This window comes from Narcine bancroftii, chromosome 3, assembly GCF_036971445.1.
Source record: "Narcine bancroftii isolate sNarBan1 chromosome 3, sNarBan1.hap1, whole genome shotgun sequence".
NCBI lineage: Eukaryota > Metazoa > Chordata > Chondrichthyes > Torpediniformes > Narcinidae > Narcine > Narcine bancroftii.
In genome coordinates, this window is record NC_091471.1 from 186,302,297 (window position 1) to 186,321,777 (window position 19,481).

General features: G+C 39.3%; 1 protein-coding gene across 7 annotated transcripts in view; it reads right to left on the bottom strand.

Annotated features, from left to right (window-relative positions):
- gne (glucosamine (UDP-N-acetyl)-2-epimerase/N-acetylmannosamine kinase) overlaps positions 1-19,481 on the bottom strand; it is an 83,941-nt gene that overhangs the window by 20,774 nt on the left and 43,686 nt on the right. For all 7 annotated transcript variants that reach the window (XM_069926096.1, XM_069926093.1, XM_069926095.1 and 4 more), the window contains exons 5-7: positions 14,620-14,832; positions 9,977-10,064; positions 7,226-7,436 (exon numbers count right to left, since the gene is read on the bottom strand). In XM_069926096.1, coding sequence (XP_069782197.1) covers positions 7,226-7,436; positions 9,977-10,064; positions 14,620-14,832 — 512 coding nt within the window. The remainder of the gene's footprint in view (positions 1-7,225; positions 7,437-9,976; positions 10,065-14,619; positions 14,833-19,481) is intronic.

The following is a 19,481-nucleotide window of genomic DNA, read 5'->3' on the forward strand; positions in this document are numbered from 1 at the left end:
GGTTTCCTCCCCAGTTCTATGGGCAATTAAAAAAATTATTGATTCCTCTTAAGATGGATGTATTGGACCAGGTGGTGGAGACCCAGACCCTCCCAGAAACTTTCTCAACTGCTATAATTACAGTGATACCGAAGAAAAGTAGAGATCAATTAAAAACTTCATCATATAGACCTAATGTTGATTATAAAATATTGGTAAAGGCACTAGCTAACAGATTGGGACATTATCTACCAAAATTAATACATACAGACCAGATAGGATTTGTTAAAGGAAGACATTCTTCAAATAGTCTAGGTAGACTATATAATACATATAGCAAAATCAAAGTTGAATCCAAGCATAACCATCTCTTTAGATGCAGAAAAAGTAGTTGACTGTTTAGAATGGTCTTTTCTATTTAAAACATTGAAAAAATTTGATGTAGGCAGAAAATTTATAAATTAGATAAAAACTCTATCATAAACCACAGGTTTAAATTATAACTAATAATCAGATGTCAGAGGTTTTTTTTTCCCCTCGAGTAGATCGTGTAGACAGGGGTGTCCTCTGTCCCGTGCTTTTTATCCTAGCTATTGAGACAGTGGTGGAGATTAAAAGGAGAGATCCGGACATTAAAGGCTTCAAAGTTGGACAGGAAGAACATAAAATTAGCTTATTTACTGATATTATTTATGTCTGATCCAGCTGAATCCTTGAAAAAAAATTACAAACAATATTAGAAAAATATGGAATAATATCAAGTTATAAAATAAATATGGACAAGAGCTAGATAATGACATTGAAGAATTTTGATTATAAAAGATATCAAAAAGGTAATACATTTAAATGGAAGATGGATGGAATGAAATATTTAGGAATAATAACAGATAATCATTTACAGAACATAAATTTTATTACATTATAGAAATGGAAAGACTTGCCAATTACTCTAGTGGAAGAGTAAATTGAATTAAAATGAATGTAATGCCACGGTCACGGTATCTTTTTAAATTGTTGCCTAAGCACTACCTAAAATTTTCTTTAAATTATTAAATATTACATAAGGAAATTCCTATGAAATAACAAAGTGCCAAGATTTTATTGGAAAAGCTAACTTGGGATCATAAACTGGACGTACTTGGGCTTCTGGAATTTAAGTAGTATTATTTATCAACACAAGCAAGATTTTTATCATTCTTCTTTGAAGAAGACAGTCCCCTCTCTTAGATCCGAATGGGACTGAATTCAATAAGAGGAGACAGTGAAGGACTTCATTTATAAGTAGATGTTAAGTTAATAACAAAAAAGACAGATAACCCTATATTAATACATATGATTAGAATCTGGCTAGAAATAAATGGTGTATTGAAAGAAAAACAGAATTCATGGTATGACAAAGGAATAAGATTGCCTCGGTTTTTACTAATACCCAAAGATCGCCATATTTTCGATTATTTCGGGGCACCAGGCAAGGGTGCCCCCTTAGCCCTTTATTATTTAACTTAGCTTTAGAACCTTTGGCAATTGCTATCAGAGAAGCACCCAATATTACTGGTATTATTCGTTGCAGGGATATTCATAAAGTATCACTATATGCAGATGATTTATTGCTATATATTTCCAATCCTGAAAATTCTATTCCTGCAGTTTTATCTTTATTAGCCCAATTTAGTAATTTTTCGGGATATAAACTGAACTTAAATAAAAGTGAATTATTCCCTTTTAATGGATGGGTTCCTATTTATGATAGTTTGCCTTTTAAAATAGCTAGAGACTATTTTATATATTTAGGGATTAAGAATACTAAAAAACAAAGATTTGTTTAGGACTAATTTTTTCCCTCTATTGGACCTGATCGGTAGTTTACTTACCAATTGGTCACCATTATCCCTATCCATGATAGGCCGAATTAATGCTATTAAGATGATGATCTTACCTAAATTTTTATATATATTCCAAGCTATACCTATTTTTGTTCCTAAATCTTTTTTTGATAAGGTCGATTCTAAATTGTCTTCATATATCTGGCAAAACAAGAATCCTAGATAGGGAAAAAAATATTTACAGAAATCTAAACTGGAGGGAGGATTGGCATTACCCAACTTTAGAATTTATTATTGGGCAATTAATATTAGTTACTTAAGGTATTGGTTGAATTATTCAGAATTATCTCTAAATCCCCATTAGGTAAATTTAGAAATTAAACTGGTACAAAATTTCTCAATTCGTTCTATTTTGGGAGCTGCTCTCCCTTTTACTCTTACTAAACTATATAAACTAATTGATAGTCCAATGGCTAAACATACACTACATATATGGTTTCAATTCTGGAGATTTTTTGGCCTAAGTCATTTTATCTTGGAAACCCCTATTGTACTAAATTTCTTTTTTCATCCCTCTCTAATTGATCAAGCTTATTTACTCTGGAAAGTTAAAGGTATAACATGCTTTTCGGATTTATTCTTGGATAACTCTTTCATGTCATTTGAACAATTATCCATGAAATATGATTTACCTAGATCTCATTTCTTTCGATATTTGCAGATTAGGAGTTTCTTAGTTTCGACTTTACCCTCTTTTCCCAATCGGGAGACTACGACTGTTTTAGAGGATATACTATATTCAAAATTCCCTCCAAAAGGTGTGATATCTAAATTATATAATATAATTACAAAAATAAATTCTGGGACTTTTGGAAAGTTTAAAAATGATTGGGAAAGAGAACTCAACCTTCATATTTCCAATGAAAATTGGAATAAAATTCTGCGACTGGTAAACTCCTCTTCTCTATGTGCAAAACATTCACTGATACAGTTTAAAGTTGTTCATAGAGCTCATATGTCTAAAGATAAACTCCATCGCTTTTATTTTCATATCGATCCTATATGTGATAAATGTCAATTGGAAATAGCTTCCCTTACACATATGTTTTGGTCCTGTCCCTCTTTACAGAATTATTGGAAGGAAATTTTTTCCATTATATCTACCGTTTTGAATATTGATTTACAACCACATCCCATTACTGCAATTTTTGGATTACCTATGATAGATTTGACTTATTTATCTCTTCCTGCGGATCGTATGATTGCTTTTCTTACATTAATGGCTAGAAGATCTATACTATTGAATTAGAAAGAGGTTAATTCTCCCACTGTTTTCCAATGGTTTACCAAAACTATACTATGTTTAAATTTAGAGAAAATTAGAAACTCTGTCTATGAATCCCCTTCTAAGTTTGAGTTAACCTGGCGACCATTTATTTAATATTTTCATTTGTGGTGAGTTGATCTGGCTCTGTTTTCTTTTTATGATTATGTATGATAATTGGGCTGTTAGATGAGATCGGAGTGATCGGCATGGTTTAGCTATATCGGTAGGTTTTTTTTGAAGTTTTTAATTCAGATTTGTTTTTTCTTCCTTTTTGGGGTTTTTTTTCTCTCTTTTTTTATATATTTTTATTAATTATATCATTTTTTTTGAGATAGTTCATACTCTAAACTGATCTAAAATTTTATTTTTATGATATATTTTTATTCTGCAATATTATTGTTTAATATCTCTATTAATTCATTATTTACTATGTATTTTTCATATCTCTTTGAACTGTATGTGTTTATAAATTATAATAATAATAAAAAGATTGGAAAAGAAAGAAAGGAATAAGATATATTGATGACTGTTATGTGGGGGGATCTCTTGTGTCTTTTGAATAATTAAGAAATAAATAGAGTAGCTAATGCGACTTTATTTTGTTTTCTCCAGCTAAGAGAAAGGTGGGGGTCAAATTTGGGCTCAATTGAAATTAGTGGAATGGAATGAACAATTTGGCTGGGGAAAAAACACCTATATTTATAACTAAGATTTACAATGCTCTCAAGAATGAAAGTGCAAAACCAAGTTTACAAAGATCGAGAGAGAGATGGGAGTCGGATCGAGGTGGTGCAATAATGAAAAGATGTTGGTCTGAATGGTGTTTGGATAGCATGACATCAATTATAAATGCAATATACAGATTAGTGCAATATAATTTCCTACACCAATAGAAGTTACATAAATCAAAATGTGAAATATGCGAGATGTGTTTTAGGTGTGCACCAGATATAGGAACATTTTTACATGCTACATGGTCGTGTTTGAGGGTGAGACCTTTCTGGCAGGATATTACTGAAATATTAACAAGGATAATAGAGGTAGCTGGAGCTTTAGCTTTTAGACAATAGACAATAGACAATAGGAGCTGGAGTAGGCCCTTCGGCCCATCGAGCCAGCACCGCCATTTTACAGATCATGGCTGATCACTACTATCAGTTCCCCTTTCCAGTCTTATCCCCATAACCCTCAACTCCTTTGCCCACTAGAGTCTTATCTCTCTTTTGAACATAACCAGTGAATCTGCCTCTACCACCCACTGTGGCAGAGCATTCCACAGATTCACACTTCTCTGGGTAAAAAAATGTTTTCTCATCTCCGTCCTAAAGGGCCTACCCTGTATTCTTAAACTATGCCCTCTAGTCCTCGTCTCCCCCATCATTGGGAACAAGTAATCCGACTTCACCCTGTCTATCCCCCTGATAATTTTGTATACCTCAATCATGTCCCCCCTCATCCTTCTAAACTCCATCGGATACAAGTCCAGTTTTTCTAGCCTTTCAGCATATGTCAACCCCGCCATCCCTGGAACTAACCTTGTAAACCTGCGCTGCACACCCTCTATAGCTAGTATGTCCTTCCTCAAAATTGGAGACCAGAACTGGACGCAATACTCCAGGTGGGGTCTCACCAGGGCCCTGTACAACTGCAGAAGGGCGTCTCTGTTCCTATACTCCAATCCCCTCTTTATGAAAGCCAATATGCCATTTGCCTTCTTCACAGCTTTCTGAACCTGCATGTTAGCCTTCAGTGACCGGTGAACAAGTACACCCAGATCCATTTGCACCTCCCCACTCCCTAGCTTGTCTCCATTTAAATAATACTTAGCTTTCCTATTATTGCCCCCAAAATGGATAACCTCACATTTGAGCAACTTTATTGAAATAAGCAATAAACTAACTAAATGCCAAATTTAATTTGTTAAAGTAGCCTTCTGTATTGGGAAGGGTTGTGGCTGTCATGTGACAGCACTGCCCCCTACCTAGTCAGAGGACACACCAGCTGCCAATCAAGGTTTGGTGCACACCTTGCTGTTGAATACATGTAAATGACCTGGTCTGTACTCTCCAGCCTTGGGCCATTGGCTGTTGTAATTAGATTAACCCTCCTGCCATTGAGCTATAGGCCCCCAGTAAATGATGTGGGCTTGTCCCTCCAGCTCTATAAAGGTGCCATGTGCTCTTTGTTCTCTCTCTTTGCCAATGTGGGACCACCCTGTTTCACTCTAGGCCTAGAAATGTGGATGGGTGCTGGAGAAACTGTTGGTAAGATGTGCACTGTTAAAAGGGTTGGGAACGTTTAATTAGTGTCCCTCTATTAGCATAGAGCCGGGCCGACACTGAGTCAAGGGGTGGTGGGGCATCATAGTTATTTTTCCCTGATCATTGTATGTACCAGTTCATTGTGTGTGTATGTGCGTGTGCACTCTGCATCAGTTGCCATTTTACCACACTTGCCTTCTGTAAATAAAATCCTTCCCTACGTCAAAACTGTGTTCAGAGTCCTTGCCTTTGAGACCTACCTGTGGATGTTGTCTATATGGACTTTAGTAAGGCCTTTAACAAAGCCCCACATGGGAGGTTAGTTCAGAAGGTTCAGATACTAGGCATCCATGGAGAGGTTGAAAACTGGATTTGAAATTGGCTGAATGGGAGAAGACAGAGAGTAGTTGTGGATGATTGCTTCTTAGACTCAGACTGGAGGGATTGATGTTGGGACCATTGTTGTTTGTTGTCTATATCAATGATTTAGATGATAATGTGGTAAATTAGATCAACAAGTTTGCTGGTGACACTAAGATTGGAGGCATTGTGAATAGTGAGGAAGGCTTTCAAAGCTTGTAGAGGGATCTGGCCCAACTGGAAAAATTGGCCAGAGAATGGCAGATGGAATTTAATGCAGACAAGTGTGAAGTGTTGCATTTTGGAAGGACAAACCAAGGTAGGACATACACAGTAAATGGTAGAGCACTAAGGAGTGTGGACATGGTAAATGAGGACTCACTTGAGTTTTAATAATAAATTGGAAAGATACATGGAAGAGGTCTGGAGGGTTATGGAATGGGTGCAGGTCAGTGGGACTAGTGAAATGATATTTCGGCACAGACTAGAAGGACCGAATGGCTTGCTTTCTATGCTGTAGTGTTCAAAGGTTCTTCCAGTCTTGAACAGTGCAGCTCCTGTCCCAGGTTGGGATCCATCCAGCAAGTCTGCTCTCAATGGGGCACATGGAGAAGTCATGCAGAACTTTTATGGTCTTTTAAGAAAGTAGAGGCTTTGATGAACTTACTTCATCAAGATGTGCTTTTCACATGTCAGGTCAGTGGAGATATTTATTCCTAAAAACTATGGTATCTTCTCTTTTGACTTTAGTACCATTAAAGTGGACGGGTTGAGGACGTTGCCTCCTTCTCCTGAAGTCAATGAGGTTGTTATCTTGGCATCAAGCCACTAACCTTTAAATCTCTTCCTGTATTCTGTCTCCTCATTATTTGATACCTGGTCCACAACTGTGGTGTTGTTGGTGACTGTAAAGATGGAGTTGGAACAGTATTCAGCTGTAGTGAGTTCATCCTTGAGGAGTGCTAGTGTTGAGTGCAATCATGGAGGAGATGGTGTTCCCCATCTTCACTGATTGCAGATTATTAGACAGGAAGTCACAGATACAGTTGCAGAGGGGACCTGATCTTCCTGACATTTTGGCTCCTATTCCCCAATTTTTCATTCTTATACCTTCATGTTTTTGCCTTTTTGTCCATAAAATTATCCACAGTCCCAGAGAACTATCACCTTAACTCTAGCCTATAATACAGCTGCCCGACAACAGGTCCCATATCTGGAGTTCCCTTCGTTACCTTCTATTTCTCAATCTCACTCTTCCTCCTTTCAAATTGGCTTTAATCAAGTTTTTTTTCTCTCTCACTTCATCTCATAGCTTTTAAGTATTGTTTGTTTACTTTTAATTTTTTTTTAATATTAAGGGGCATATAGGTGATTAGGTTGAGCTCCTGTTTTATCTAGTGAGTACCAAACCTACAAATGGACAAAAGTGTTCTGAGAACAAAGACGTTGCTGAAACAGGAGGAAAGGATTATTACCTTCATACTGACAATACCCACGCGCAGATTAGTTCCACCCAAGTCAACAGCTAAAGCACACTGAATTTCCAGAATGTGGTCGATATCCTGCGAGCTGCACTCTTTCACTGGTGGGAAGCAAAACTTCTTCTGTAAAGGTTCATTTATGTCTATTGACTTCAGAAACTTCAATATCCGTGGAACTGCATTTCCATCACCATAGATCTTAGAACTTGAAACAAAATGATAGTCATTTTTACTAACTTGTTATAGACACTTTCATAAGATTGTTGAAGAATATTAGTATAATGTTACTCATCTAGAACCAAAGACCTATTGTGTGTGTCTGGAAGAGGGGTGTGTCTACAGGAAGTTCCCATGACCACAAGAAGTGCTGCACTTACACCTCCTCCCACACCACTATCTGAAACAACACTTCAGCTGAGAACCTTCTGAGGTCACTTAATGCATCCGATGCTCCCGATGTGGCCTCCTCTACATCAGAAGCAGACTGAGAGATTGTTTCATTAAGCACCTTCACTCTGTCTGCTGCAACAGCAAAGACTTCCCAGTTGCAAACTATTTTAATTCAGCACACTATTGCCACACTGACATATGTCCATGGCCACTTGTGAGGTTCACAATGATGATTCTGGGAATTGAAAGGGTTATCATATGAGGAATGTTTGCCAGCTCTTGACCTGTACTCATTGGAATTTAACAGAATGAAGGGTGATCTCATTGAAACATTTCGAATGGTGAAAGGCAGACAGAGTAGGCATAGAAAGGTTGTTTTCCATGGTGGGTGAGTCTATGACAAGAGGGCACAACTTCAGGTTTGAAGGGTGTTCACTTAGAAAAGAGATCCTCTTTAGCCAGAGGATGGTAAATCTGGAATTTGTTGCCACAGGCAATTGTCACTGGGCCGATTTAAGGCAGAGATTGATAGGTTCTTGATTAGCTGGGGCATCAAAGGTTACGGGGAGAAAACCGGGTAGTGGGGCTGAATGGGAAAATAGATTAGCTCATGATTAAAAGGCAGGGCAGACTTGATGGGCTAAATATCCTATTTCTGCTCCTATGTATTATGGTCTTGCTGACAAATTGAGACCCCTCATAAATTGGAGGGACAGCACCTTGTATTTCATTTCAACAATCATTAACTATCTCTATCAACCTCCAATTTCCATTAAACCCCTCCCCTCGTCTCTCTCTTTCCCTACGCTTCTGTCTTACTCCCTCCAACTCCCCACCCTCTTCCCTTCCATCTTCTTTCATTTTTAGCCCTCTCCCCTATCACTTCTCAGCTTCTTTCTCTTCTATCCTCTCACCTGCATCCACCTCTTACCTTTATCCTGTGCTCCTCCTCTTTCTCCTTCTCCCCTCCACCTTTTTATTTATGATTTTCAACCTCCATCAAGCCTGAAATGTCAATGGTCTTTTACTTCCTATGGATATTGTGGGACCTGCTGAGTTTCTCCAGCACTTTTGTGTCCTGCTCAGGAATTGAGATGTTATTTTGAAGTTGTACAAGACATTGGTAAGGCCAAATTTGGAGTATTGTGCACTACTCAATGGGATTACATAGTTTAGTATGGACTAGATGTCCCAAAGAGCCTGGTTCTGACCTGTAATTTTCTATAGTTGGTGGTGGAGACTGATACAATTTAAAATAAATGTCGTTAGTTAATGAATATAAGAAACATAGAGGGGTTATTCATTAAATAGGTTTATACAAGTTGGCACAAGTTTGTGAGCCAAAAGGTCTGTAATGTGCTCTTTTGTTTTATGTTGTAACCCAAGGGCACAATTAATTGATCTGCTCTCCCACACAACTTCTGAGGCATTGAATTTTTTTGTCCACAGCTAAGTGTTTGATAGCGTGGATATGTTTCAAGATGTCTATAAATTCAAAGCTCCTCCACTTCAAAATGTATGGAAATTAATGAGCAGGGCAAATTAAATGAATATATTTATGACCATTTGCAGGCTTACTTCAGCACAGTGAGGGAGGGATAATTGTGTAAATCAGTGGTAAAACCTGTGATTTCCAATGTATTTTAAAGGCGTTTCAAGAGTCTATAGAAAACATTGATGATCCATAGAGATAGGAACACAATCCTTCTCTTGAGTGCGGGCGCAAGTCATGTTCAGAGTCAAAGAGGAAGACATCCAAACTGAAATTAAGAGTATGGCATGCAAAACTGAGGCTTTGATTTTTATAAACATTAATTAGGTAGCTCTTTAAATTATATTCATTGTACTATTTAATTTAAATAAAGCTTTTAAAATGTAAGAGCTGAGTTGTGCTTCTCTGCAGTGCAAATGCAAGCAGGCTTTTTCCACTGAGGTTGGGTGAGACAAGAACGAGAGGACATAGGTTGCGGTTGAAATGAGAAACGTTAAAGGGTAAGATTAAAGGAACTTCTTTACTCAGAGGGTGGCGAGAGTGTGGAATGAGCTACCAGCAGAGATAGTGGATTCAGAATCAACTTTTGCATTTAACAGAAGATTGGATTGGTTCGTGGATAGTAGGGGTATGGTAGGGAATAAATACTTTGACACGGACTAGATGGGCTGCAGGAGCTGTTTCTGGGCTGTGACGTTCTGCCATTTCCGGAGTGGAGGTTGAATACAGTGTTAACGAGAGGTGGCCAATGCCTAGTTCTACTCTGATGAAGAAGCAGAACTGGGTGATCCAGTTCTACAAGCGCCTGGGACAAGCAACCAGTGGTGCATTGAATGTCTTGCAAAATAAAACTGTGAGCATACCAAGGGAATAATTTCCCAAACTGGAGCTGGAGAGCATGTAGTATTTTGTTCTGGGTGTCCGCACTCCGCACGTGGAGAACATTTTCACCTGTGCCAGCAGAGGAAAAAGTAGCGTTAATATTGGAAGTACATGAAAATAATTTTTGTACATCTGTGGCACACAATTAGTACTATTAGGAGATAATGAATGTTTGACAAGCAGCATATCCTCTAACACCCCAGGTCCCTCTGGATGCAATCTCTGAAATTTCCCTCATATTTCCACATGAGGAAGAAAGAGTGAACCAGGGAGTCATGAAGTGAAATCTCCACTCACCATGTTTAAAGAAGAGAGGAGGAAAGGAAAACATCTGGTAGCAAATATCTATAGATGTTCCTAACCATTTATGGATTTTCTTTCCTTTAGGCTTCTTGCACCTTGTCCGTAGCTCTGTACCAGTGTTGATTTTTTCCTTTGTCTCTGCGCTTATGTATGCCTCTCCACTTCCATCTCTTCCAGAGGCATCAGCTGATTGACCACCAATTCCTCAGACAACTACGTGCATCACCTGGACTTTCTTGGATCCCCGAAGAACACAAGAAACAGGAGCAGGAAATGGCCATCTGACCTTTCGATCCTGTTCCGCCATTCAATAAGTTCATGGCTGATTTGGTCCTGGACTCAACTCCACCCGCCTTTTTCCCCATCACCATCAATTCACCTACTATGCAAAAATCTGTGTGTTAAAAATATTCACTGAGGTAGCTTCTACTGCTTCTGTTGGCCTAGAATTCCAGATTCACCACCCTCTAGGAAAAATATTTCCTCCTCAACTCGGTCCTAAACTACTTCCTCCAAATCTTGAGCCTTTGTTCCCTAGTTATAGTCTCACCTATCAGTGGAAACAACTTTTTGACTCCATCTTATCCATCACCTTCATAATTATATGTTTCTACAAGATCCCCTCTCATCCCTCTAAATTCCAGTGAGTATGTTCCAAGTGATTCGATCTCTCTTTGCAGGCTCACCCCCTCATCTCCAGAATCAACGATGAATTTCCTCTGCACTGCCTCCAAAGCCAGTCTGCATGAAGAACTCCAGGTGCAGCCTACCTGCACCTCACCAATAAGTTACAGCAGAGCTTCCCTGTTCGCAAATTCAATCCATCCAGCAATGACGGCCAAGATCCCATTTGCCTTCTTGATAACCTGTTGCACCTACAAACCAATCTTTTACAATTCATGCACAAGCACTCCCAAGGCTCTCTGCACGATAGCATGTTGCAATCTTTCAACATTGAAGTACAGTACAACTCCAATTATCCGAAATCAGATTCTCCGAAATCCTCACTATCCAAACAATGTTTTAAATTTTGGATAAATGAGGATATCGGAAACAAATCAGAAATCCTTAATTATCAAAAAAATTTTTGTAGCCATACTGATCGGGGATGACGAGCTGCTGGCGGCAGCGGGGACCTCGGGCTGCAGGTGGCAGCCAGCATTTTTGGTGAGAATTAAACATTATTTTAAGCCTTTCCTTGTTGTTTGTTGTGGTTTAAACACTGTTACAAGTGATTTGCTGTTGCTACAGGGCTTTTTTTTTTTTTAAATGGCCGGTGCAGTCCTAATCATTTCAGATAATCGGAGTTCTACTGTAATAATCTGATCTACTAGTTTTTTTCCTCCAAAGTGAATGACTTTGCATTTTCCAATAATGTAATTTATCTGCTAGACCCTTGGCCACTTACATTTCACTGCAGACTCTCCACAGCCTCTACACAATTTGCTTTTCCACTCATTTTTGTGTCATTAGCAAACTTAGATGCGTATACAGCTCAGACTCCTCTTCCAAATTATTTGTGTACCTTGTGAACAGTTGCAGGTCCAGCATAGACTCCTGTGGCACTCTGCTTACCACTGTCTGCCAACCAAAGAAATATCCATTTACCCCTCACTGCACTCGTTAGATCTTTAGAGCGTCAATACATTTGTTAAACAAGATCTGCCCTTCCTGAATCTATGCAGCACCAGTCTGATAGAACAATTTCCATCCTGATGCCTCATTATTTCCTCCTTAAGGAAAGTTTTGAGCATTTTTCTGACAACTGGCCTGTGGCTACATGTCTTTTACTTCAATCCTTTTATAAATAGTGTTGTGCCATTCGCTGTCTTCCAACTCATTGGGACATGCCTAGAGTCCAGAGAATTTTAGCAAAGTACCTTAACCTTCCATTGTTTCAGTAACCTGTGATTTCTTCCATCAGGATCAGGGGATTTATTAATCTGCTTGCCCACTCGTTTGTCCAGCACTACCCCTTTACTAAAAAGTGTCAGCCCTGTCAACAGTAGCTCATTGCTCAAGTTGGCAGTTCTCATGCTTGACAGCCAAATCCTCTAGGGTTGCAGGCTGGAGGACCAGCACAGTGCACCAGAGTGGGAATCGCCCCCCTCCTCCTACCTGGAGGAAGTAGCCTGGCAGAAGTCCCTATAGGGAAGGTAACCACAGCAGTGGACCAGCGAGCGGCTCAGAAGCAATAGGACTCACATGAGGCTGCAGGAAACAGGATCATGCGAACTAGGCATTGGGTCTGGGATACACAGGTGTTAGCAGTTTCCTGATCATATCAAAGGTTCAGAACAATGAGCTTGGGTTCATGGATGGAAAAGACAGGAGGTCATACATCCGCAGAGGTTATAAGAATAGGTGGTGGAAAGTCAATGCCTCCTCTGCTTCTCTTTCAGTTACAGGCGGAAGCACCAGCTCATGCCGCCTTTGTGTGACTTTATGGCAGTCGAAAAGGTAATAGATTGTATACTTTTGCACAATAAGGGAATTTGAAACTTACTGATAGCGACTGCATTGACGGCTTCACTTATAAACATAGAAAATAGTTGTAGGAGTAGGCCATTTGGAGTAGGCCTACACTGCCATTCATTATGATCATGGCTGATCAGTACCCGGTTCCTGCTTTCTCCCCATACCCACTAATCCCCTTGGTTACAAGGGCCAAATCTAACCTAAACTTAAATTTTGACAGGGAACTGGCCTCAACTACTTCCTGTGGCAAAGAATTCTACACATTTTCTATTCTCTGAGAGAAGAAATTTTTTCCTCATCTCAGTCCTAAAATACTTCCCCCTTATCCTTAAACTATAGCCCCAGTTCTGGTTTTTCCCAGCATTGGAAACAACCTTCCTGTGCCTAGTCTGTCTAAACCTTTAAGAATTTTATAAGTTTCTATAAGATCCCCCCTCAATCTTCTAAATTCCAGAGAATACAAGCCTAGACTATCCAACCTTTCTTCATATGCGAGTCCCTCCATCCCCGGTATCAGCCTAATGAACCTTCTCTGCATCCCCTCCAAGGCAAGGATATCCTTCCTCAGATAAGGAGGCTATCTTTCCTCAGACATATCCTTAACTTTTTGGTATGTTAAAGGAATCTTCCACTGTTAGGAGCGACACAAAATATTAATTCAATGCCTTGGCCATTTGCACATCACCCAATGTTAATTCCCTTTACATCTTTAATTTTAGCCACCCTTTTCTAGTTTATAAAATGATTTTAAAAAACTTTTACAATATTTTTATATTTTGTGCGAGTTTACTTTCATAATTTATTTTTGCTCTCTGAAGAAATGACTGGCCCCTTTCTGGGTTTCATGATACATCAGGAGTTATGTTTGTTTCTGTGCCATTGGATAGGATACAGAAACAGTGAAGTCACAGGCTGACCAGACAGTGCATCACTGTGTGTATGTCTGAAATGAACCTCATCTGGCAATGCACAGAAATGACATTGGTATTTAAATACCAATGTTGTTAAACAACTGGTCTAACATGAAGGTGACAGAGAACAGCACAACTCAGCAACATGTGTGCCGAGTATCAGACCCAACTCAAACTAGCACTCTGGTGCTTGCACCTGATAGATACATGAATATGAAGGGGATGGAGGGATATCTATCTTGAAGCCTTTTAATGCTACTGTTGTATCTGCCACCACCACTACTCCTGGCAGCCCGTTCCAGGTACCTACCACTCCATAAAATATTTACCCCACACATCTCCCTTAAACTTTCTCCCCCTCATCTTAAATGCATGTCCTCTAGCATGTGATGCTTTTTCCCTGGGAAAAAGATTCTGCCTGCCCACCATCTCATGATTTTATAAACCTCTATCAGGGATGCCCTCAGTCTCCTATGCTCAAGAGAAAGCAACCCAAGTTTGTCCAATCTCTTCCCATAGCTCTTGGAGAACCTTTTCCATATCCATTCCAAAGTCTGCACATTCTTCCTGTAAAGGGGCCACCAGAATTGCACACAGTATTCTATGGGCAGCCTAACCAAAATATTTTATAGCTCTAACAAGACATCCTTACTTTTATACTCAGTGCTCCGCCCAGTGAAACCACACATACCATATGTCTTGTTTACCACCCTATCTCTCACTTGGCCACTTTCAAAGAACTGCACATCAAGATCCCTTGTGTTTAAGCCCTGAATTTGGAATGATAACATGACTGACTGCCTTGTGGAATGAAATACTTTCAAGGTACAATTGGCTTCCATCCCATTGAAAGGTTCTTCAATAAGCAGAAGCATTCATGAATTTACAAAGATGTGTTTGTAGTCCTGGGTGAGTTCTGTGCCAGAGCTTACCTGTTTCTCTTCCAGTCTGGCGTGTTCCCAGATTGATGACAGGTGTGCCAAAGGCTCCAGCCTCACGCACCCCACAGCTACTGTTACCAATCATCAAGCCAGCATGTGCAACCAATTGGATAAATTGGTCAAAAGGAATGTGCTTCACGGCATGGAAATTTGGATTCTTTTCAATCCCTTTCTTCCTCATCACTCGCACCATTTCTTTGCTCCCTACAAGCACAAATCAAAATAGATAGGATCAGTTTATCAATGAAAATAAGAAACATTCACAGATGAAACATTTGGATCATCTCGTGACAGAACACAAGGCAGCCATTCTCAACCTTTTCTCAGCTATGGCCCTCCTTAGACTCTGTTCAAAGTTAATGTGCCTCTCCCCTGTGAAGCAATCAAGTTTTGGCTTGTCTCCTGTGATGGAATTACTATTATTAATCTTTGGTTAAAAATTATATATTTTTTTAGTAAAGGGATTTTATGGGCTGGACACAGGGATACACACACATAATCCTTTGAGATGGCAGGTCTTTTGGAGTCAAAGCATCTGGTAAACAGGGCAATAAAAACCAGAAGTGATTGTTCATTGAAGAAACTCAGATTGCTAATTCAGAGAAGTAAACAATTTGGAAACCTGGAACAATGAATGTTTTAAGGAAAAGCCTTTTGCTTCATGATCTGTGCACACAAAGAAGGCTTTTCGACACTCTAGAAAAGACATCTTTAATATTGCACCAAGAAACATCTGAAGTCAGAAATGCAGTAGCTTCTAGTGAGAGAGGTACTGTTCTTATCGTGTTCTCTTGACCATGGGAGATACACAATTTAATGGGAAAAAAAGAGCCACTTCAGCTGTCTCTTTGAAAAGAGGACAGTTTCACTGTGTTCATTTTCACAGTCACTTCATGTCACCCTTGCCAGGGTTTGTGAAATCATCATGGAAGAAAACACGTTCTGAAACCTCCATGCAAAAGAGGGAAATCATTCATATGAAGAAACAATTCTCTGAAACCAAATCTACAAGAATTTGTGAGTTTGAGAACTTTTGAACAGCAGTAAAGACTTTGACACAAAAGCTTTCTGAGACTAAACTTTAAAATTATCTCTTCAGATTATGCCTAAACTGTAACGGTTTGGGTGAAAGAAAATTTTAAATCAAGACATAGAGAATAGTAACAGGCCCTTCTGGCCCATGAACTCATGCCGCTCAAATATCCCATTAACCTACAACCCCCGTGCGTTTTGAAGAGTAGGAGGAAACTGGAGTCCTGAGAGGAAACCCATATAGACACGGGCAGATCAAACAAACTCCTTAGAGACAGTGGCAGATTTGAATCCAGGTCGCTAGCGCTGTAATAGTGTTGCACTAGCTGCTACACTATTCATGCCCTAAGGCCACTGTTGAGAGTGCTGTACAACATCATAGAAATAGGTCCTTTGGCCCATCTAGTCTGTACCACACTTTTTTTTGGCCTAGTCCCATTGAGCTGCATCCAGACCATAACCCTCCTTACCTCTCCCATCCTTGTACCTATCTAATCTTCCCTTAATTGTTTAAATCAACTCACCTCTATCACCTCTGCTGACAGCTCATTTCACGCTCTCACCATCTCAGAGTGAAAAGGTTATCCCAATGTTCTCCTATTAACCCACATACTCTAGTTACACAAAAACATAAAATAGGAGCAGGAATCGGCCATCTGGTCTTTTGAGTCTGCTCTGCCATTCAATAAGATCATGGCTGATCTGATGATAGGTTCATCTCCACCTAATGCCTTTTCCACATATCATTTAATTCCCCACTATGTAAAAATCTATCCAACGTTGTCTTAAGTATAATTACTGAGGTAGTTTCCATTGCTTCAATGGTCAGAGAATTCCATAGATTCAACACTCATGAAGTTCATCCTCATCTCCATCCTAAATTTAATACCCTGAATCTTGAGGCTATGTCCCTTAGTTCTAGTCTCACCTGTCAGTAGAAACAACTTACCTTCCTCTATCTTATCTATGGTATTATATGTTTCTATAAGATGCCTTCACATTCTGAATTCCACTGAGTACAGTCCCAAATGATGCAATCTCTCCTCACAGGCTAAACCTTCATACCTGGAATCAATCTGGTGCTTCCAAAGCCAACATATCCTTTCTCAAGAAAGACCAGAACTGCATTCAGTACTCTAGATGTGGCCTCACTAGTGCCTTGTACAGCAGCAACATAACCTCCCTGCTCCTAAATTCAATCCCCCAAGCAATGAAGGTATTCCATTTGCCTTCTTGATTGCCTACTACTCCTGCAAACAAACCATATACAATTCATGTACAACCACTCCCAAATCCTCCTGTACAGTAATATGCTGCAATTGCTTGGCATTTAAATAATAGTCTGGCTTTCCATTTATCCTTCCAAAGTGGATGACCTTGCATTTACCAACATTGTACTCTATCTGCCAGACCCTTGCTCACTCACTTATCTATTTCTCTCTGCAGATTATCTATATCCTCTGCACAATTTGCTTTTCCACTCAATTTAGCGTCATCAGCAAACTTAAGATACATTGCACTCCGTCCCCTCTTCCAGATCGTTAATGTGTATTGTGAAAAGTTGCGGGCTCAGCACCGATCTCTGCAGCACATCGCTCACCACTGTTTGTCAACCAGAAAAACATCCAAGTATCCCAACTCTCTGCTTTCTATTGGTTAACCATCCTGCATCCACACTAATATATCACCCTCAACTCTGCATCCTTATCTTATGGATAAGTCTTTTATGTGACACCTTATCGATCGCCTTCTAAATATCCAAGCACAGTAAAATCCCCATTCTCCAGCACCTACAGGGATTGCGGATTCCAGAAATGCGAATTTTCTGGTTGACTGAGACTCACTCTTCCAATGCCTAAATAATACATCAGCATTAGGAACATACCATTCAAAAGACAGTACAAAATGTAAAGTCATTTGAAAAAAAAAGTATTGGTCTTTAATTATGTAAAGTTCACTTTAAACAGGTAATTCCTGTAACTTACAAAATTTAAATTCAAACCCCAGTCACTGTAGAAGTGTTGAATTGACTGCTGCGCTAACTATGCCACCTTCATAATTAACCTTCACTCCCTCAAGTTTACAGATAAAGCCTTACTAATAAACAATACTAATAAAAATAAAGAATCTTACTAGGCAGGAACAGGAAGAAATTTTGGGAGTCACCCCAATGGCGAGCGGCATGGCATTTCATTCCAATGCAACTTTATTCAAACAGCTGCTGTGGGTGGAGCATGACTGGGGCGCTCTGCTGGCTGAATGTTTACTCCCATGTTCACCAAGGCAACTCAACTCACCTCCATGCAAATGTTCCGGTCAGGCCCTCAGCAGACCTTTCTTGCGTTGACAACCTGGCTCAGTTCCACGCAAGTGGTGAAAGCGAAAGAATGCACTCATGAGGATCACAAGTCCCATGAAGTCTTATCGTTCCTACGCGGGGTTCATCTGCCCAGCCTTATTCATTGGAATTATTTATTTGTTTCCTTGTGTTTTTGCCAGCTGTTTGTGTTTCCAGTTGATTGAATTGCATTTAATGGGGATTTTACTTTAAATAACATCCACCTGTTTCCTGCCATCTACTGCACTTGTTACATCATCAAAGAACACTAGTAAGTTTGTCAAACAGGACATGCCTTTTCTGAATCCATGCTTTGTCTGCCTGATGGATTCATTTTGTTCTATATGCCTCACTATTTCTTCTTTAATGATAGCTTCAAGCATTTTCCCAACTACAGATATTAAACTAACTGGCCTATAGTTACCTGACTTTTTCCCACATTCTTTTTTGAAAAGTGGCACAACATTTGCTGTCTTCCAATCTGCAGGGACAAGTCCAGAGAATTTTGGTAAATTATCACCAAAACCTCAACTGTAACTTCTACCATTTCTTTCAGTCCTCTGGAATTCATTCCATCAGGACCAGGGGACTTATCCATCTTTAGGCCCACAAGTTTGTTCAGCACTACCTCTTTCGTGATAGCTATTGTATCCAGTTCCTCACCTCCAATTGCATCCATAATCTCTGTCTCTGACATGTTTGATGTGTCCTCCACCATGAAGACCGACACAAAATAGTCATTCCAAGCCTCAGCTATTTCCTCAGTACCCAATATCAATTCCCCCTTCTCATTCTCCAAGGGACCTAAGTTCACTTTATATAATTATAAAAAACCTTTACTATACATTTTTATATTTTGTGCTAATCTTTTTCTACAGATTTTAAATCATCTCTCACTACTGCCCTGACTCATCCTTAATATCCTTACAATATTCCTGCCTGCCTTTCCATTTTACCTGATATCCTTGGATATTTTATTCCCAATCCTCTCTATTCTTCACCACATTTCTGCAATAGCCACTAAATCATACCCCTTTGTACTGACTTGCATCACAAGTTCACTGACCTTGTTTTGAATACTGCAGGAATTCAGATAAAGTGCCCTTATACTCACTGTACTTTTAATATCCAATTACATTTACCACTTTTGCACTTGGCTTTTACACACTCTACTCTTACTGTACTCCTTTTTAACTTTTGCTTTTACTTTATCCTTTGTTCTCCAATCTGTGGAATCCATCCCCCTACTATTTAGTTTGAAATCCCTATCCACATTCTAGTTATGTGATTCACCAGGATCCAATATTTTTTCCTCATAGAATGGGACTGAATTCAATAAAAGAGGAGACAATGAAGGCCTTAAGTTGAATATTAAGTCAATTACAAAAAAGCAGATAATCCTATATTAATACACATGATTAGACTATGGCAACAAATAAATGAATATATTGGGGAGAAAAGCAGGTATATCACTGAAGATACC